Source organism: Eptesicus fuscus, chromosome 7, assembly GCF_027574615.1.
Source record: "Eptesicus fuscus isolate TK198812 chromosome 7, DD_ASM_mEF_20220401, whole genome shotgun sequence".
Taxonomy (NCBI): domain Eukaryota; kingdom Metazoa; phylum Chordata; class Mammalia; order Chiroptera; family Vespertilionidae; genus Eptesicus; species Eptesicus fuscus.
This window is the reverse complement of record NC_072479.1, coordinates 52,739,632-52,759,649: the sequence shown is the minus strand read 5'-3', so window position 1 is coordinate 52,759,649 and position 20,018 is coordinate 52,739,632. Positions and strand designations below refer to the sequence as shown.

Genomic DNA, 20,018 nt, shown 5'->3' with positions numbered 1-20,018 from the left:
GGTTATTAAGGAGACTTTTAAACCTAGAATAGTGAGATTCCATTTAGAATAGGATTTAACTCTTTTGCTGATGGCTTGGATGGTCCCATAGAAGCAAAACTTCACTCACACCCTAGTTGGTACCAACATCTACCCATCCAGCAAAAGAAGAGGAGCTCTTTTGTGGCATGGAAAACAGAAAATATTGGGGAGGGTTTGTGCTTTATGGCATAGGTATTGCAGGGGCCTTGAGTGTTATTTCCTTTTCCCCTAACTCCAACATATAAATATGTTTATGGTTCAACAGTCACATGAATACATTCAGTCAGACTATGGTGGGAGCTATGGTCTTTTTAAGCTCCATATATAGATATATTGAGCAAAATCATCTTGTTAATTATACAGGCATACTGAGAGATGGGGTATAGCAGAAATGTGGAATGGGGTAAAAGATCCCACTGACAATTTTCAGGAGGAAGAGAAAGAGGAAGAAATATATAAAGCAAAAATCTCCCAGACTGACACTACGAAGAGCACTTTGGCTAAACCTTCATCCTTATTCTTCTTTCCCCAAAACTAACAAATGAGAAATGGGGGAGAGAGTGGCATGTCTCCAAAAACAGATCTTTCCTACCACCCACAGCACAAGAGACATGACTGTACTTCCAGAGCTTGCTTGAATCTGAGCAAAGGGGGACCTGGCACTGAGCAGTGACTCACCTGTGAGATCATGTGATTATTCAAGGGTGGCTGTTGCTGAGACGTGGGTGGGAGAGCAGGAAGCTGCTGCTGCTGCTGTTGCTGGGCAGTACAGGGGAGAAGGCTCCGGACAGACTGGGATGAGGTGACTTGGTTGCACACTTCTGGGGCACCTAGAGCCATACCTAAGGCAAAGAGGAGACCCACCAAGGGCTGTAAGTGCAAGTCATGAACATACCACCCCTGGAGGGCCCAACTGCAGGGCTTTAGTCTTTCTTTGCTGTTCTCCTCACTCTCCTGTCCATTTCCCCAATTGTCTTGGGAAGATACACATATTAGCACGGATGCATTTCAGCTGTCCTGATGATGGGAGTCCTCTTCTTAGCACATTTCTGTTCCCTAGGACAGTAACTACCTTGATTGTCAATGTTTGGTTTTAGCATTGAACAAAATGTGAGGCTAAGTCAACCTCCCCCAAAGTGCTAGAATCTGTCCATCATGATTAGATTCAGCATTTCATATAATACTGGTTTGGTGGTGATCTGAAAACATAAATGTTTATTTCCTGGGAAGGTACAGATTCCTAGTCCTTTAAGAGACTTGTTTTCTCTTTGATTTCTTCTCAACTTTCAGCATCTCACAAAAGTTGCTGAGAAGGCAGCCTTGCCTCTCCAAGCACATGCCTGTGTACACAAATACTCACAACCTTCATCTGTTTTCCCCATTTCCAGGCTCTCCAAGTCATGCATGCATTCACACAAAATACTTTTAATGAATATCTACTACTAGAGGCCTGGTGCATGAAATTTGTGCACTCAGGGGGGAGTCCCTCAGCCCAGCCTGCGCCCTCTCACAGTCTGGGAGCCCTCGGGGAGCAGGCTTAGGCCGTCAGACGGATATCCTTAGTGCTGCCTTGGAGGAGGGAGAGGCTCCCGCCACCGTCGCTGTGCTCATCAGCCATGAGCCTGGCTTCTGGCTGAGTGGCGCTCCCCCTGTGGGAGCACACTGACCACCAAGGGGCAGCTTCTGCATTGAGCGTCTGCCCCTGGTGGTCAGTGCACATCATAGTGACTGGTAGTTCTGCCGTTTGGTCGATTTGCATATTAGCCTTTTATTATTTAGGATTTGTCAGGCATTGTATAATGAACTGAGTACACTAAAATAAAGGGAACACAGTCTTTGCCCTTAAACAGCACAGGATCTCCTGACAAAAGGTGAACACCTACACAATGATTACAATCTCATAAGGATAACTGATGCATCACTGATACAAACAAAATTGTATGGCCCTAACCGGTTTGGCTCAGTGGATAGAGCGTCGGCCTGTGGACTCAAGGGTCCCAGGTTCGATTCTGGTCAAGGGCATGTACCTTGGTTGCAGGCACATACCCAATAGGGAGTGTGCAGGAGGCAGCTGATCGATGTTTCTCTCTCATCGATGTTTCTAACTCTCTATCCCTCTCCCTTCCTCTCTGTAAAAAATTAATAAAATATATATAAAAAAATTGTATGAAAGCAAAGATGAGGAATCAATAACTCCTGGAAGGGTTAAAGGGAAGGGTTTAAAGAGGAAGTGGCAGGACAGATAGTTTTGAAGGATGAATAGAAGGCTTATAAGACTGAGAGGAGACAAAGCTAATGTCATATTCAAGAAATTGTTGGAGGGCCAGAGGAAGATAGATATCTTGAAATGAGATTGAGATGGCAAAATAGAGCCAGGAAGTTATGCTGTAATAAGTAACTTAGATTTTACTATGCAGGGAATGGAAAAACATGAATGTTTTTAAGAGAGGAGTGATTTGATTAGATCTATGTTACAGATTGGTAAATTGCCTATAAAAAGGGCTGAGGACGGAAAACCAACTTGAGGGCTAGAGTCATAATTAAATAAGAGAAGATAAAGGCTTGTATAAAGGCAGAGGCAATGAAACTAGAAAGGAGGTATCAGGGAAGGGCAGCAGAGACCCAACAGTCAGAGGCAAAAATCTTCACCACTACTGACCTCTTCTGAGGATAAGACCTACAGAACTTCTGGGAGGAGAATCAAGTCATTCCTTTTTTTTAAAAAAAAATAAATCTTTATTGTTCAGATAATTACAGTTGTTCCTCTTTTTCTGCCCCCATAGCTCCCCTCCACCCTGTTCCTACCCCACCCCATGCTCTTACCCCCCCCCACCACTGTCCTCATCCATAGGTGTAAGATTTTTGTCCAATCTCTTCCCGCACCCCCACAACACCTCCCCCACCCGAGAATTGTCAGTCCACTCCCTTTCTGTGCCCCTGATTCTAATATATTCAACAGATTATTCTGTTCATCAGATTTTTTATTCACTTGATTTTTAGATTCACTTGTTGATAGATATGTATTTGTTGTCACTTCGTTGTTTGTAATTTTTATCTTCACCTTTTTCTTCCTCTTCTTAGAGAATACCCTTCAGCATTTCATATAATACTGGTTTGGTGGTGATGAACTCCTTTAGCTTTTTCTTGTCTGTGAAGCTCTTTATTTGACCTTCAATTCTAAATGATAGCTTTGCTGAGTAATCTTGGATATAGGTTCTTGCTAATCATCACTTTGAATATTTCTTGCCACTCCCTTCTGGCCTGCATAGTTTCTGTTGAGAAATCAGCTGACAGTCGTATGGGTACTCCCTTGTAGGTAACTAACTGTTTTTCTCTTGCTGCTTGTAAGAATCTCTTTGTCTTTTGCCCTTGGCATTTTAATTATGATGTGTCTTGGTGTGGGCCTTTTTAGATTCCTCTTGTTTGGGGTTCTCTGCTCTTCCTGGACTTGTAAGTCTATTTCTTTCACCAAGTAGGGGAAGTTTTCTGTCATTATTTCTTCAAATAGGTTTTTAATATCTTGCTCTCTCTTCTTTTGGCACCCCCATAATTCGGATGCTGGTACGCTTGAAGTTGTCCCAGAGGCTCCTTACACTATCTTCATATTTTTGGATTCTTTTTTCTTTTTGCTTTTCCGGTTGGGTGTTTTTCGCTTCTTCGTATTTCAAATCTTTGACTTGATTCTTGGTATCCTCTAGTCTGCTGTTGGATCTCTGTATATTATTCTTTATTTCAGTCAGTGTATGCTTAATTTCTGATTGGTCCTTTTCATATCCTTGAGGGTCTCACTAAATTTCTCCGAGGTTTCTAGAAGATTCTTGAGTAACTTTATAACCGTGGTTTTGAACTCTATATCCAGTATTTTGCTTTCATCCATTTCTTTCATTTGTGACTTCTTTGTCTCCACATTTTGGCTGTTTCTCTGTGTTTATTTCTATTTACTGGGTAGCTGCTAAGTCTCCTTGAGTTGATAGAGTGGCCTTGTGTGGTTGGTGTCCTATAGGGCCCAGTGGCTCAGCCTCCCCAGTCACGTGAGGTGGACGTTCTTGATGCACCCCCCTGTGGGCTGTTTGTAGTTAACCCTTGATTGCTTGTTGTAGTTAACCCTTGATTGCTGTTGGTATCACTGGGAGGAATTCACCTCCAGGCCAACTGGCTGTGATGACCAGCTATTGTCTACACTGGAAGATCTGTTGCGCAGGAGACACCCGTATGGGGCAGGATTTGCTTCAGTGGGGCTTTGGTGCTCACTGAGTCTGCCCCTTGAGTGTGTCTCTTATGGATGTGAAGAGTTGTAATCCGGTATGGTCTCACTCTGACCACTGGATACACTGGCTCTTGGATCTCCAAGGAGGTGCAAGGCTGGCCACTGTCTGGGGCCACCCAGCAGGAGCTACAGAGACATCTGCAGACTCCTCCTCTTTGTATGGGGTTTGGAGGTGCCCAGACGAGGCCCAGCTGTGAAGCGAGGCCGCTGCTGCCTTGGGCCTTCTTTTGGAAGCTCTGGGGCTCTCTGATCCAGCTGCAGTTTGACAGGTTTTAGGCGAAAGGATAGGCCATTCATATGCAAAAGCTTCTGCGCACAGCTTGGGTGGGGTTGTAAATTGGGTGGGCAGGGTCTCTGGGAATCACCAGGGCGGAGCAAACAGCAATGGCTGCCAGTCAGCCCTGAACCAGAGAAATGTCTGGTTCTCTGTGTCCTTCGCCCCCATGCAGGAACAATGATCGCTAAGAGCAACTCTAAGAGTAAGCCACCCTCGAGTTCCTGTCCAGATGCCAGACAGTCCAGTTTCTCCTCATATGTGTCTGGGTCCCCCAGAGTCTCGCCCGGAACAGGAGTCCAGAGTAAGCAGGAGCTTATATCTCCCTCCTGGTTAAAAGAGCAGCACATCCAGGTGCCAGCACTTTCTGCACCTCTGCACCTCTTACCAGTCTCAATGCGTTTTCTTCACCTCTCTAGTTGTGGAACTTCCACTCAGCCAGCTTTTCTGCGGTTCTTGGTGGTAGTTGTTCTGCCATTTAGTTGTGGGTATTTTTTGTTTTGTTTTTTAAAATATATTTTATTGATTTTTTACAGAGAGGAAGGGAGAGGGATAGAGAGCTAGAAACATTGATGAAAGAGAAACATCGACCAGCTGCCTCTTGCACACCCCCCACCGGGGATGTGCCCGCAACCAAGGTACATGCCCTTGACCGGAATCGAACCTGGGACCTTTCAGTCTGCAGGCTGACGCTCTATCCACTGAGCCAAACCGGTTTTGGCTAGTTGTGGTTTTGATGTGGTTGTGAGAGACAGCAAGTATAGGTGATTACCTATGCCGCCATCTTGGTTTTCTCAAGTAATTCTTCATAGGCAGGAGGATGGTGGAATAGAGTTCCATTGGGCATAAAGAGCTAAATATCCCTCTGCTAAGAGTGCAACAGGAATAGATGAAGAAGATTTACAGCAGATGAGAAGAGCTAAAGGGTGGCTACAGGGCTGGCAGGTGGAACTCATGCTCCTTTTCTCAGTGACAAGCTCCAGGGAAGCAACCACAGAAGTACCTAAGTCCTAGCCTATTGGCTGCCATCAATGAATTACAAATAGCTAAATTCTAAGGGTTCCCTCTGCTCTACAGACCCTCCTTACAATCTCAGAGGCCACAGAATGAAAGCAGCCAACTTCTCATCTCAGTATGTGACCTGAACCTGGGCTTATAGGGATGTCCCACCTCAGTCAGAAATCAGATCAATTAATCTAATCCAATCAGTTTTTTTCCCCCCCATTAGGAAAGGTCTGAAAGAAAATCAGAGAGAGTACTCAAAAGAACAATGGATTAATTCAAGAAATCAAATTTCCCCTCATCTGGCTGTGTTAGGTTTCCAGGACACAATATTGGGACAAATGTTTTATTAAAAGTATCAGGGCTGGGGAGAGGTCAATGGGAAAAAAAGGAGACATATATAATACTTTAAACAATAAAGAATTTAAATTTAAAAAAAAGTAAGTATCAGTGTGATTTTTTGCAAATGACAAGCAAAACATGATAGCATGACACAGGTGAGAAGCTGTAGTACCTGGCCTGGAGATCCTTCCTGCACTGCCAGCTTTACTGTTCCCAATGCTGTCACCCCGGGTGAGGATAGAGATTCCGCTGAAACTGCTGGCTTTGGTGACAGGGGGCCGCATGCTTCGAACAGAGCCATCAGAGTCCGTGCTGCTCCAAGGCCGTGGCTCCAGGGATTTGAGTTCGCTGTCTGTGCTGCTCTGGCGGCTGCTTGAGGTGCGGCTTAGCCCCTCACGGTTCCCCCTGCAGAGACCACAGTGGTCAGAGCACCCTCCACCTATCACTTCTGCAGAAGGGCTAGGAGAGAGTTCATTTCTATTCTTTCCATAACAAAGAAGGGGTGAGGTTGGGGAGAGGATGGACACTGACTTCTTGTTAGTTGGCTGGCCCACCAAGAGTTGATGAGAGCAGACAGAACAATACCCAGTATATTAACAAAGAGCATGGGGGCACATCTGGAAGACAGCATACTGGCAACTCAATACAACAGACCAGAGGTGGGTGGGAACCACACACATGATGCTGAGATTGGCTGTGGTCTCTTCCCCCAGCTCCCCACTGCAGGACCCCAGACATGCAGGAAATAGTGGGGAGCAGAGGGGTACCATTTCTTTCTGGGAGTTCTTAAAACAAAAGGACTCCTAGAAGTTATCAGTGCTAGAAGGCAGGAGTAGCCAATGACATGGATAGATCCCACAATAGGTCTTCCACATAATGTGTCTAAGACAGCAGAGGTGTTTCTTTCTTTTTTTGTTAATCCTCACCCGAGGACATTTTTCCATTGATTTTTAGAGAGAGTGGAAGGGAAGGGAAAGGGCTGAGAGAAACACTGATGGGAGAGAGACACATCAATTGGTTGCCTCCTGCATGTGCCCAATGAGGGCTGGGGATAGAGCCTGCAACCGAGGTATATGCCCTTGGCCATTATTAAACCCAGGACCCTTCAGTTCGTGGGCTGACGCTCTGTCTACTGAGCCAAACTGGCTAGGGCGTTTTAAAATATATATATATTTTAAATTGATTTCAGAGAGGAAAGAAGAGGGAGAGAGAGGTAGAAACATCAATGATGAGAGAGAATCATTGATCGCTGCCTTCGTCACGCCTCCCACTGGGGATCAAGCCTGCAATATGGGCATGTGCCCTGACCAGAAATCAAACCGTGACCTCCTGATTCATAGGTCAATGTTCAACCACTGAACCACGCCAGCCAGGCAGAGGTGTTTCTTATGACCACTGTTTCTGGGGTGGGAAGAGTATAGTGGACTAAAGGGGCACTCTGGAAAGCTCAGTCTGATAGTCTGGAATTGACCTAACCTGTTTTGTGGAAGTTAGTTCTGTGTTGGCATCTGGGAACAATTGGTTCCAGGGTCTCTAAGGACTGAAGTCTTTGGCATGATCAAGCAAATATGCTCTTGGGACCCAGGATGGCAAGCAGCAGAGGACGGACTGTGCCTAGTTGCCTCCATATAAATAACCCTGCTGCCCTAGGCAAGGTGAAAGGCTATGGAGAAAAGGGATTCATCCTCTCTTATTTGCTTTAGAAACATCAGGTTATCCTGATGCTATAATTGCTGCTTGTGTCTATAAAGTGCTATACTCAAGATAGATAGGGTTGGATTGAAAGTCCTAAGTCTTATTGAGCTCTTACCACTTCTTAATCCATAAGCAACCAAGAATGAGGGGTTTTCCTTTCACATCTCCCATTCCCAACAACTAATCACCTAAGGGAATCAAATGACAACAATTACAAAGATTTTGGTATGTATATTGGGGACCAATTGAGCAAAACTCATAGTAGCTTGAACTCCATCCTTTTCACCATCATTCTACCTAAGGCAATCCCCTTAGTCTCAAAGATACCAGGTTCACAGTTATTCTAATATAGAAAGGTATTTTTCTTTCTTTCTTCATTGATTTTTGAAGAGATTGGAAGGGAGGGGAAGAGGCAGAGGCAGAGAAACATTGACATGAGAAAGACACATCAATTGTTTGCCTCCCACATGTGCCCTGACCAGGGCTGGGGGTTGAGCCTGCAACCAAGATACGTGCTCCTGATGGGACTCGAACCCAAGACCCTTCAGTCTTCGGGCCAATGCACTAACCACTGAGGAAACCGGCTAGGATGAAAGGTATTTTCCTTAAGGGGATAATATTAAAGACAGTACCTTTCTTTATAGACTATCTGCTCCAAAGGTACTTTAGAGAAGATGGGCAAAATATTTGCCTGAGTCACGATTTTTAGTTGTTTAGCTAAGCCAGTCATGGTGGGCTAACAACACACTGGCACAGCTGGTTAGTGACATACGAATTCTTCTCTGAATTCCAAGTAGATTTATAAAGACCTCAAAACTACTCTCTATATCATTAGAATAGAGGGCTAGAAAATATGCCTGGTTCTCCAAAACTTTATCCCTTTTTCTTGGGGATGTCAAAGTGGAATGGGAAACAAGAAAGAAGTATAAACCAGGGAATCTCCAGACCTCAAGTGAGAGCCAATAGCTCCATCTTAATGGACAAAGGCAAGTCTACTGAGAGGACTCAATAAAGATATGTGTGTTTTTTGGGGTAATGGGATACAGCAATAGCAATGGATGAGGCTGCTTATTAGATATTAGAGCTTGAATTTTGCAAAAGTCCTAATGGCCTTTTATACCTAAATCAAACACAGTACTATCTATTAGAACAATTGTGCCACTTACTTTTTCTACCAAAGGACAGTTGAATGAGTCAACTTTAAACCAAACGCCCTGGGAAGCTTGAGCCAAAGTGGCAGCACTTCTGTACTCATCCAGTTCCCTCCCCCAAGATAGTGATGGCCAAGTTCTCAAAATGTGGCTCGCCTGATCATCTTCTGACTAACCTGAGAGTTAAAGAATCTAAGTTGAGTCTTGGTCAGGAAAGAGATCAGTTTTCCTTCCCCACGACTACACCCAACCTCTAGTCAAGTCTTTCCACTTTACTAAAAATAAGGCAGTGAGGGAAAACTACCAAACGCAATTCTGAGCATTGGATTGGATTATGTGTTAGAGAGATAAGGGTGAAGAACAGAGAAAATTCACACTTTATACTCCTGTGAAATCAGAGCTGACTTAGTTTTTACAAGTAGATTCAGTGCTGTGAAAAGTCCAGTTTATTGTGTCTGGGAAGTGGGAAGAGAAGTTTGTGGAAGAGGTGGCAAAAATATCAGTAACCCTCATTGTGGCTTATTTATCAGTGGAATAGAATCTTTCAAAGGATTGGGAAGCTGCCATAGTTATTGCCAATTGTGGATGAGGAAATCTGGTATATCAGTATTTATTTCACAAACTTGGGAATAAAGGTATAAAGCAGTTAGAGAAGATCAGCTTCTAAGGATTAGAATTCTGAACTAGTACCCAAATAGAGAATGAAGTACCCCTTAAGAGTTCATGGAGCTGCATTTAAATGACCTAGATTTTTAATCAAAACTCAGTATGGAAAGCAGCAGCATAAAGGAGGTCTGGATAGGAGAAGGCTGCACCTGCTAACTAGAACCTTCAAGTTATCCTATATAATAAAAGGCTAATATGCAAATTGTCCCCTTGGGAGTTTGACTGGGAGTTCGCTCGCTCGCTATGATGTGCACTGACCACAAGGGGGCAGCATGGAATAGGGCAGATGACCAGCGGCAGTGGCAGGGCGCTGAGGGAGGGAGGGAAGGAGGAGGTTGGGAGGTGGGGAACCTGATCGGCCCTGATTGCTGGCCAGGCCTAGGGACCCTACCCGTGCATGAATTCTGTGTACCGGGCCTCTAGTTATCTGCAAAGTTGATATAGTTTGATGCTCTGCAACACTAATAAGGGCATCATCCTCAGCAGTAAGTCTGAATTAGGGCTCTGAATGGAACAATACTCAGATAGGAAGGAGTGATGCTTGTAGAGAGCTGGTGTGGTATGATGAAAAGTACACTGGACAAAGAGTCAGTCCCAGTTTTGCCACTAGTAGCCATGAAAACATGAGTTGGTCACTTAAATGTCTCTGTTTTTGTTTTCTTTCATGTAAACCAGTTTATCAAATCAGTGAGAGAACTGAATCAGCTAGTGTACTTTAGCAACTGTCAAGCACTGTGCACGAAGTCACACATAGAAGTTAGTTTAAAACTCCTGTTTATTATAGGTATTCTGGCATGAATTCTAACTGAAGTGTACAATATGGAACAGGAACTTATTATTTTTTTTAAAGGGGGTCTCTATCTCGACCACCACCACAAATGCAGAGCCCTTTCTGCCTGGGGCTTTCATATGGACATAAGGGTGGGATAGTCTAGGAAAAAAAGTTCAAAGATATGGAAAGGGAGATAAATCCTCCAACCCAAGAATGGAAAATCTCTCTATCCCAACCTCCAGATGGCTTAACTAACTTTAGAAAGGATAACACGGAAGGGACAACTGAAGTACTGGGGATGAGAGCTCTAACTAATCTGAATTAGTAAGGTCCTATCAAGCTTAGGATTCAAAAAGACAGAAGCCCTTTGGAAAGGATTAGACCTGAATCCTGTTATTAAATATTGTGCTCTATAGTTTTTCTATGGCAAATGGGAAGAATATATTTAAAATGAGTTGGTGATAAGACAGGGTCCTAAAGTAGCTCTTCTCTCATCACCACCTTTAGTAATCTGCTGGGGTGGAACGGAGAGACTGAAATAAAAGGTTCTCATGACTGCTTTGTGGAAAATGGAGAATATTAGATACTGGAGAAGTTAGTACAGCAGCTTTCGCCAATAATTAAGAACAAGTCATGAACAATAACATAAAGGTCATGCTCTAAAGACCTCCTAAGGTAGACAATCCTTTCTGAGGTCCTTCTTGGGCCTCAGAAGTGGGTCATCTTACCCATTACACATTGTTCCAAAGAGAGAACTACATAGACAGAGGTATTTGTATGTATATGTGTTAGTACTATTCTTTCTTAAAGATACAAAACATTCCCTATGCTGGGTCAGGGATAAGCTCTTCATATCTTTCCACAGATTCAGAAAAGGTAGCTTAAAAGACATCCATTCTTTTACCTTAATATGTTGAACTCCTCCAAAAATGCCCAATTCCAGCAAATTTCTGGGAAGAAACAGTACCTATACCATATAACTATTTGGTCCCTTTCACGACCTATCCAGGACTTAAAATGAAATCAGCAACAATAAAAATAAAGTCATTGAGCAAAAGCTGTGTTTTTTGTTTTTTTAATGGGGACAAATATCCAATGTTGCAAAAACCACAAACTGAATTATTCCACAAGCAGCCATGCATGGAGCAAACTCACTCCGCTGAAAAGATTACAGCAAAACAAAACAAAGCAAAACAAAACAAACAAACAAATTTAAAAAAAAACAAACAAGGAAAGGTAAAGATTACACAGAAGTACCTAAAAATCTGCCTTCTCTTGTGAGAGCTAGAAGAAAAGGCTTCTTTGGAGAGTCTGTTGGTTAACATCAAAGAAAAGCATCATTACAGGATTATATTAACCTCACTGAAAAGCTCAATGAGAAGCAGAGAACATGCTAAGTGGTACTAACCTGATGTCATTTAGATATCCGTTCTGGCCAGTCTAGGTGAGGGGGAGAAAACGGAAAATAACTTATAAGAAAACAGCATGGCATAACCGAAAAGGGTGTCCATGATGCTATGAATACCCAACGTCCTCAAACCAAGCTCACCCCCCAACAGGGAGAGAGGGAGCAGGGACAGGATGACCCACACCCACACACCCACTCTGACTTCTCATCTTTAATGGGAAAGAGCATTGAGCATTTTTAGCCTTCCCAGAGTGTTAAAAAAGAGAGGTTGATAAAGGTAGGAGTATGGAAAGGAGGAAGAGGAAAGTATTAACCTAACTATTATTTCCTTTTTAAGCTCTAAATTTATTCTCTCTAGAGGTAAAGTGAGCATAATAATTGGTGTGCTTGTCCTAAAGAATGTGTTCAAAGAAAGGAAAAAGGGAGACAAGAGAAAGAAATTTCGTGTTTTTTTTTTTGGAAATCATCCTCAATAATTATTCCATTTCTGTCCTCTACACTGGCCAAAATGAAAGACATTCTGACCTGAGACCCAATGAGAGTAAGAAATTGGGGAAGCAGGTACTTTTTAGAGCCTAGAAAATTGAGAAAATTAAAAGCCTGAAACATTCCTTTTGGGGATATTTCCTGAAAAAGCCACTGAGCTGAGTGAAGTAAGCTTTATAGTGGACTCCCAACCCTTAGAAAAAGGTACCAAGAGTATTGAGCAGAGTGGACTCCACACAGAGCAGAGCCTATATGGGGCAGTTTTCCCAATACACAGCTCAGGCTCCAGAGAAGGCTGCAGCATCAGCATTTCCATCCAAACACCCTTCTTGCCACTTCTCTTTTTTTTGGCCTGCCTTTTCCTCAATTCCACCCTTACTCATCTCCCTTTGACTGGCCAGGTTCCTCTCCACATGGGAATCTTTGGAATATGGTGGACTTTGGCCATTTTTTTTTTTTTTTATCTACACCTTCTGAGATTCCTGATGCCTCTACCTACAGTAAGATGTAGGAAGTGCTGAAATGAAAGTGATAAATCCGCAAGGTAGGTAGACATATTCCAGTGTTGTTCATAATTAGCCCCAATACCCTGTTAAAAGTTGCTTGTACTTTCAGAATAGCTGTGGCTTTGCTAATATACTGGCACGGTGGGACAGTCATTTTCCATGTGTCAGTGAAGCAGAGGTCCACATCACAGACTGCTATGCTATGATGTCACTGGTACTTCTTAATCTAAAGAGCTCAGAGCAAAGCAAACTACTGAGAGGTAGTTTACTTTAGGGGTTAAGAGCATGGACTTGAGCCAGACCACCTGAATTAAAACACCAGCTCTTTTACTAACTAGTGGTGTGATCTTAGGTTATTTAACCTCTCTTTGCCTCAGTCCCACATTTATAAAATGAGGAAAAATAATATAACCTAGTATGAGGATTAAATAATTTATGCAAAGTGCTAAGTGAGTATCTGAAAGATAGTAAAAACTATATAAATGTTTGCTATTATCATTCCCCAACCTGCTCTGTCACAATTTAGGGTCACCACCAGCCACATCCATGTACAAATGATCTCTTTTCATTCCACCCAATTGGTTTGCAGGTAAAGGTTAGAGAATCCTCTTTGAGGATTATCCAATTATCCTGATTGGATAATCGGAGGACAGATTTTTCTGACTCAGAATGGAAGTCTATGTAACAGAAGGTAAGAAGATTCCTTCTTTTTGGACCTTTGGCCAGAAGGTTTGAAATATATCTGTCCCCAGTGAAGAGGATCCTTCGAACATTTGGGTCTCCTGAGACAATGGAACAAGTTCAGAGAGGAGTTCAGTTTTCTTAAAGTTGGAGACAATATTTTTCTGAGCTAGGTGATGATGAAAAGGTATGTGTGTGTGTGTGTGTGTGTGTGTGTGTGTGTGTGTGTGTGTGTGTGTGTATTCTTCTTGACGGAGGGGAGAGTGGGGAAATGGGAGGAGAGTAGTGTCCATCTAAGTATATTGATTATAACTGGCTATGTTTTGACAATGAAGGGAGGCTGGTTCTTCCTCTTTTGTTTGCTAATTTGATTGTAAGATGGTGCTGCTAACTGGATCCTACATTTTCTGGAGATTTGTTCCCCTCTTCCCTATCTACGGCCTTTCCTAAATTTCTGCTGTTTCTCTTCAGTCTGGTAGGCAAAGGTCACCAGATACAGGGGTATCAAGTATATTTGATTTGGCTCACAGAATAAAGTTGCCTAAAGTGATTCATGCTGGCTTTTGGCCCAAAGAGCCAGTCCTATTCTAAGAAGCAAGTTAAGAAATATAGGAAGAAAGAAACTTTCTGTTCAGGTAGAGACTGGAGGGACTAGTGAGTGGTACCTTCTGTGAATATGGAATGTGGAGCTCAGAGAATGATGCCAGATCTGTGCTCTAACAATCACCAACATATCCTAAAAATGAGGCTGGCCAAACAAGATAAAATGTATAGGCTGTGTGGACACTAAGTCTTCCACTTAGAAGCAAAGATGCCTAAAATGGATAGTGGAAGTGAAAGAGGGTAAGTGGGAGGAGGGTTTGACAGGCAAGATTCAAAGCCCTTCCATAAGCCCTGCCAAAACCATTTCTATTTTCAGTCTAATCATATCCACCAAATTCAGCCACTCCATTTGTTCTCTTTATATGCCATATAGCAGAATGTAATAAAAAAATAATACAAATAAAACTCTGCAGCTTTCTAACAAGCCACATTTAATTTTAGAGATCAAATCTGGGGCTGCCTGATTTTGGTTAAAAAGCAACAACAACAACACATTTATGGAGGGTTCATTCCATTCACAGTTCCAAAGATTAAGAGCTAAAAGCTATGGGCTGACAACTCTCAGAAGCTACACTTACCTCTCGGGCAAATATTCTCTCTCGGACCCTTTGATATTCCTCCTCTCTCTCTTCTATTGACTTGCTCCTCCTTCCATCCTGCAATGGAACTCTGATCTAGATCGATGAGCAGAATTAAGCTAGTTAAGTTCTCCTCGTACTGCAAGCTCACTGCACACCAGCAAGGAAGAGAAACCGGGAGAGTTTACAGTTGCCATTAAAAAAAAAGGGGGGGAAGCACTAAAATTTCCAGTGTTGGACAGGTTTCACTGGGTACATCTGACCATGCAGTTTGGGAGATCAGGTTTTCTGGATGGTTGGGGCCTCTCCATCTCCCCACCCCCACCCCCAGAGTATCAAGAACAACAACTATTTATAAGGATTGGGTTGCTTTCTTATAGTATTCACGTACTCTCCAATCAGTAAGGATCAAGAGAATAGCTGAGGGAATAAACAACATTGCTCTGAAGGGAAAGCAAGGGATAGGAGGAAGCTAGAGGAGAAGAAACATGTAATTAGCAGAGCTGAATGTAGAGAAGAGTTTTACAGATCTAACACCTGATATTATCCCTTCTTTAGTCACTATAGAATGCCATGTCATGAAGATCCAAGTTGTACACAGCTCGGCAAAGAGAGCTTTGGAAATAAAATCCCAAGGGTAAAGCTAAACTCAATGCTTAAGAATTTTTTTCTCATCTTAACTGTAACTCCTGGAGGGAGGGAGAGAGAGAAATTACAAAAATAGAGAAGAAAGAGAGCAACACAATGAGGTAAAGAGAAAGAAATGGCAAAGAGAACAGAAAGAAGGATGGACAGAGAAAGGAACAGACAAGATAAGGTGGAAGGAGGGGAAACAGAGCGATAGAAAGGGAAAAGAAGAAAATGGTGGATAGGGAACCTTACATTCTCTGAGAAATGTAGTGAGGGATGGCTGAGCAGATCACCTCTGGCTGTCTACCACCCAACTCTCCCACACTGTCTTTTCCTCTCGGCTTGTGAGTTATGAGCACTATCTTGGGTAGGGTGTTATAGAGTGTCCTTTCCCATACTGTCTTGAAGGCAAGGAGCTCTGAGGGAGGTAACCCATCAAATGAATGTCATCAGGTTATAAGATTCTGACCTTCAATTCAGAGGCTTTGGAAACTTTAGATGAAACAACCAAGAAGACTGCTGCTCTGGGCTGACTTTCCCCACCTTCACCAATCTCCAGAGGTAGGCATGCCTTCAGGAGTATCAACTTTTGACTAGATTTAGTTCTCACTAGTCTGAAGAACCTAAATTCTACTACATGTCTTTTTACAATCCCATTCCAAGAAGACACAGGACTTTATGGCACTATATTGTCTTCAGCCCCTAGTACTAGTAAACCAGTGGCAGAGTAGAAAGTACGTAATGGGCTTTGAGGTCAGGCAGGATCTCAGCTCTGCCACCTCTGAGTAATGTCACTTCAGGCAAATAACTTCTCTTAGCCTCAGTTTTCTTACATTTAAAGTGGGGCTAATAACCCCCATCTACACTGGGGTGTGAAGATTAAAAGATAATGTATATGTGTTAGGAACAGAATCTAGTTCAGGAAAAACACCCAAAAGAATAGCAATTACTGTGTTTATTATTAGTATCACAGACAGAAAGTGCACAGAGCCTAACCTATTGTGAATCAAGCCTGAAGCTGAGAGATAAAATAGGGACAAATTCCACTCATGTGCCTTGAGGCCTGAATAATTCCTGATCCACAGAAAAAAAGGTTTTAGGAAAATGGAGAGAAGGGCATCAGGATGGAAAGGCTCTTTCTTGTTTTTTAAAATTTGTTTATCTTTTTGTATATTTCTTTGCTTTCAATCAGACCCAGCATGTTTGTCCACAACAGATAATGGTACTTTTCTCAAAAAGACTCCCTCAAATATTCAAGTAACAAGCAGGAAAGTCCTGGTCTCAAGATGATACAATATCCTACAGAAACTAATTTTGACTCTAGAGGTAAGATATTACTATAGTTACCATTAATTAGCAAGGCTCATATTGACATTACCCAACCATGATCTTTAAACCTTAATCCTGGTTCTCCACCTAACCTCCTTTGGAGGTCAAGCAGAAATAGGCTGGATCTAAACTCCACATGTGGCTAGAAAACTAACCCACAAATAATCACTTGCTATCTAAAGGGTGAGCTCAAAGTCAGAGGAAAAGCTAGGCCCTTAAAGGAAAGGATGGGGCAGATTGTTCACTTCTTATTCCTATAGGAGTGGATCAAAACGGGGATATTGTCTGAGGCTCCCAACATCAGAAGCCAAATTAACTCACTCACCTTGGTGGAAGGACTTAGGAAAAGAATTTGCAGAAAAGGATCAGAAACACCTTTAAAAGTGGGTAAATCAGATCACAAGTTTGCCAGTTCAAGGCTAGTCCTGAACTAGGATAAGAGTGGAAGTGGGATAAAGTAGCTTTGAGTGGTTCCTAAAGAAATATCCCTAACTATTACAGAAAAAAAGAATGAAGTCATCAACTGAATCAAGGCAGAAGCAGGGAGGGACCTTGCTTTGTCCCTAAATGATGTGCAATTAGAAGTCAGTGGCAGAACCAGGGAGTTCCAGGACAAACAAGAAAACCCAGCAAACCTCAGCACCATGTCTCTCTGGGCTAACGGGTGGCATTCAGCTCAGCAAGTGTCAACCCCCAACATTAAGCCAAAGCCAACTCAATATAGCTCAATATATTTTTCCATATTTCTAGTTTTCTCTATCCCACAAAAATTCTTCTGCCCTCCCAGTTTCTCTTACTGCAATCTCTCTCTACACCCACCCCTTTCCATTCTTTACCTGGTTATCATCTCGGTCCATACTGGCATCATCTCTCTTGAGAATGAATCTCTGTTGAAATTCTGTATTCTTCTCATCCTTTATATGTTCTGAGAACCTCTGTTCAGGGCTGGGATTGGGAGAAAAATGTGGAAGGGAGGAAAAGCCCTTTTGTTAGGAAGCAGACCTCCTAGTACAGGTCTCTTAAATTCCACAACTCTCATCAGGTGGATTTCTGGAGTCAGGCATTCAAAAAGTCACATAAGGTGTAATGAAGTCCTCAGGGTCTGTTCTTTATACATCTACAACTTGTCTTCCTCCAAAGTTATATCTCTCCTATCAGCAAAGGTGAAGAGAGGCCAGAGCCAGTCTTCACAAAACATCAGTGCCCCTAGAATCTATATCCAACACCTCACAGGAGTGAGGAAAGAGGAGGAATTGATAATACAGCCTCCCACCCCCACATTCCCTTCCTACCCCAGAAAGACATCTTGATCCTATAACCTTCCTCTTCCACCCCAGAAGCTATCCCAGGAAAGTCTTCCCAATCTGTGGTTTCCTCCCTTACATTCTTGTGTTACTGGTTTTGTTGATAATGACAGCTTTTCCAGTTTGATCAACATTGTGGTCCATCCCAAAATAGGCAGCTACCCGGTGTAATAGCATCCGGTGATATGAGGTCATCTGAGGGAACTTCTTGAACTGGTTACTGAAGGGAAAACCGGGGGAGGGAGGGGAACAAAATAAAGATAAATAACAGCCAATTGTAGTTTTCCTTAAAAGTATCTAAAATGGGTAATTTCTTAGGAGAAACAGACATATTATAAGAAAGATATTTATTCAATGGGAACCAACAAGGTTCTCTCAGCTTAACAATAGTATTTTATAGACCCACTAACACACATTAAGACTACTCCTTAACTCCTAGGTCTCATCCACCTGGATGATAGTCTACAAAGAAAAAAGGGAGAAATTTAATAATAATAAAATATGGGACAAGGGCTAGCTGTTGAAAATATATACTTTTTTTTCAACTAAAGTTTATGCAATAACTTAAATACCTCACTTGGTTCTCACACATATACTTTTTAATACATACTGATTACTTCCCCCCAACTCCTTTTGGTTTCCAGTGAATAATTACATCAAAATACAGTAAGAGGAAGATGAAAGAGGGATATCCTGAAATTGTACCTAAATTTCTTTTGGTGACGCTCCCACCTCTAAATTTGTATTTCATTCAAATAACTTACTTGTTGTCATTAATAAATTCCAGAATCTCCTGTTCTAATTTTAGCAGCATCATTCTGTCCCTGTTTAGAAAATATAAAAACAAAACAAAAAGCAGCCTCCCATAGGTATTCAAAGCAAAGACTGAGAACACAATCTGCTCACTATAAAAGCTGAAGGGACAAAGAGATCCAAACCCCAATAGTGGACCAAAATGCAATGGCTACTGAACCTCACTGACTTTTCTTATGTTACTTTAAAAAACAAAAATAGTCCTAGCTGGTTTGGCTCAATGGATAGAGCATCGGCCTGCAGACTGAAGGGTCCCAGGCTCGATTCTAGCCAAGGGCACATGCCTGGGCTGCGGGAGTGTGCAGGAGGCAGACAATAAATGATTCTCTCTCATTATTGATATTTCTCTCTCTCTCCCTCTCCCTCTCTCTCTAAAATCAATAAAAAAGAAAAATAATTAACAGAGTGTGGAATCTCAGAGGGAAGGCCGGGGAGGGTGGGTGGGAGGTAATCAACCAAAGACCATGTATGCATACTAGAGGCCCAATGCATGATTCAATCATGCACGTGTAGGGTCCCCTAGGCCTAACCGGCCATCCAGGCCGTATCCACTGCCCCGCAAAGCCTAGCACGCTCCGTGGACACTGCTAGCAGCCTGCTCCCTGCTTTTGATGGCAGGGGGTCCGCTGGTGCTGGAGCAGACACACAGCTCCCCGCTTTCGATCGCGGGGGAGCTGGCTGTCTGTCCACTGGTGCGGGAGCGGACAGACAGCCAGCTCCCCCACGATTGAAAGCCAAAGCGGGGGAGCTGGCTGTCTGTCCGCTGGTGCACCAGGCCTTTCGAAAGCCTCCGGCCGGCGCGGCAAAGGCTTTCAAAAGGCCTGGTGCGGGCTTTTGATGGTCCGCAGCAGGACGTGGGCTCGCTGCCCCAGAGGCCCCTTCTGTGCGGAAACACAGCCATGGCGCAGACACTGAGCTCATGCCGCTGCTGGCGACGCGAGCTCAGCGTCCCACTGGCCCAATCAGCCACCCCGAGTCCCACCCCCTGTGCCTCCCGCTGGCCCAATCGTGGGCATAGTGGAGTGATGGTAATTTACATATTTCCCTTTTATTATGTAGGATATGCATAACCCATGGACACAGACAATAGGGTGCTGAAGGTCTAGGGCGGGGGAGTGGGCAGGGGCGGGCTGGAGGGGGCCAATAGGGGAAAAAAGGGGACATATGTAATACTTTCAACAATAAAGAATTATAAAAAAAAAAAAAGGAAAACAACTGAGTATGCATTTTGCAGATCCTGCTAACCATGTACTTTGTTATACTTATCAGAAACCTAATTCTGTTGGCAGTCATATTCATATGAACACATACTTTACACTTATTCATCTAATTATTATTCTACATTCTATATGATTTTCATAGACTTTTAAAACTATTATGGTTTAATTTATGTATAATCAATTATTATTTTCTTCTGTGCTTTTTAACTGTACTCCCAAGTCTTCATATTTGTCTCTGCATTCTTCTTCCACAGAATTTTTATCAACTCT

The 20,018-nt window shown here is 42.9% G+C and overlaps 1 protein-coding gene across 1 annotated transcript in view; it reads right to left on the bottom strand.

Moving 5' to 3' along the window:
- Positions 1-20,018, bottom strand: part of R3HDM2 (R3H domain containing 2) — a 163,422-nt gene that overhangs the window by 21,882 nt on the left and 121,522 nt on the right. The window contains exons 9-16 of the mRNA XM_054718933.1: positions 18,480-18,539; positions 17,795-17,935; positions 17,248-17,356; positions 14,453-14,548; positions 11,599-11,630; positions 11,448-11,501; positions 6,079-6,311; positions 700-863 (exon numbers count right to left, since the gene is read on the bottom strand). Of these exons, the coding sequence (XP_054574908.1) occupies positions 700-863; positions 6,079-6,311; positions 11,448-11,501; positions 11,599-11,630; positions 14,453-14,548; positions 17,248-17,356; positions 17,795-17,935; positions 18,480-18,539 (889 nt within the window). The remainder of the gene's footprint in view (positions 1-699; positions 864-6,078; positions 6,312-11,447; positions 11,502-11,598; positions 11,631-14,452; positions 14,549-17,247; positions 17,357-17,794; positions 17,936-18,479; positions 18,540-20,018) is intronic.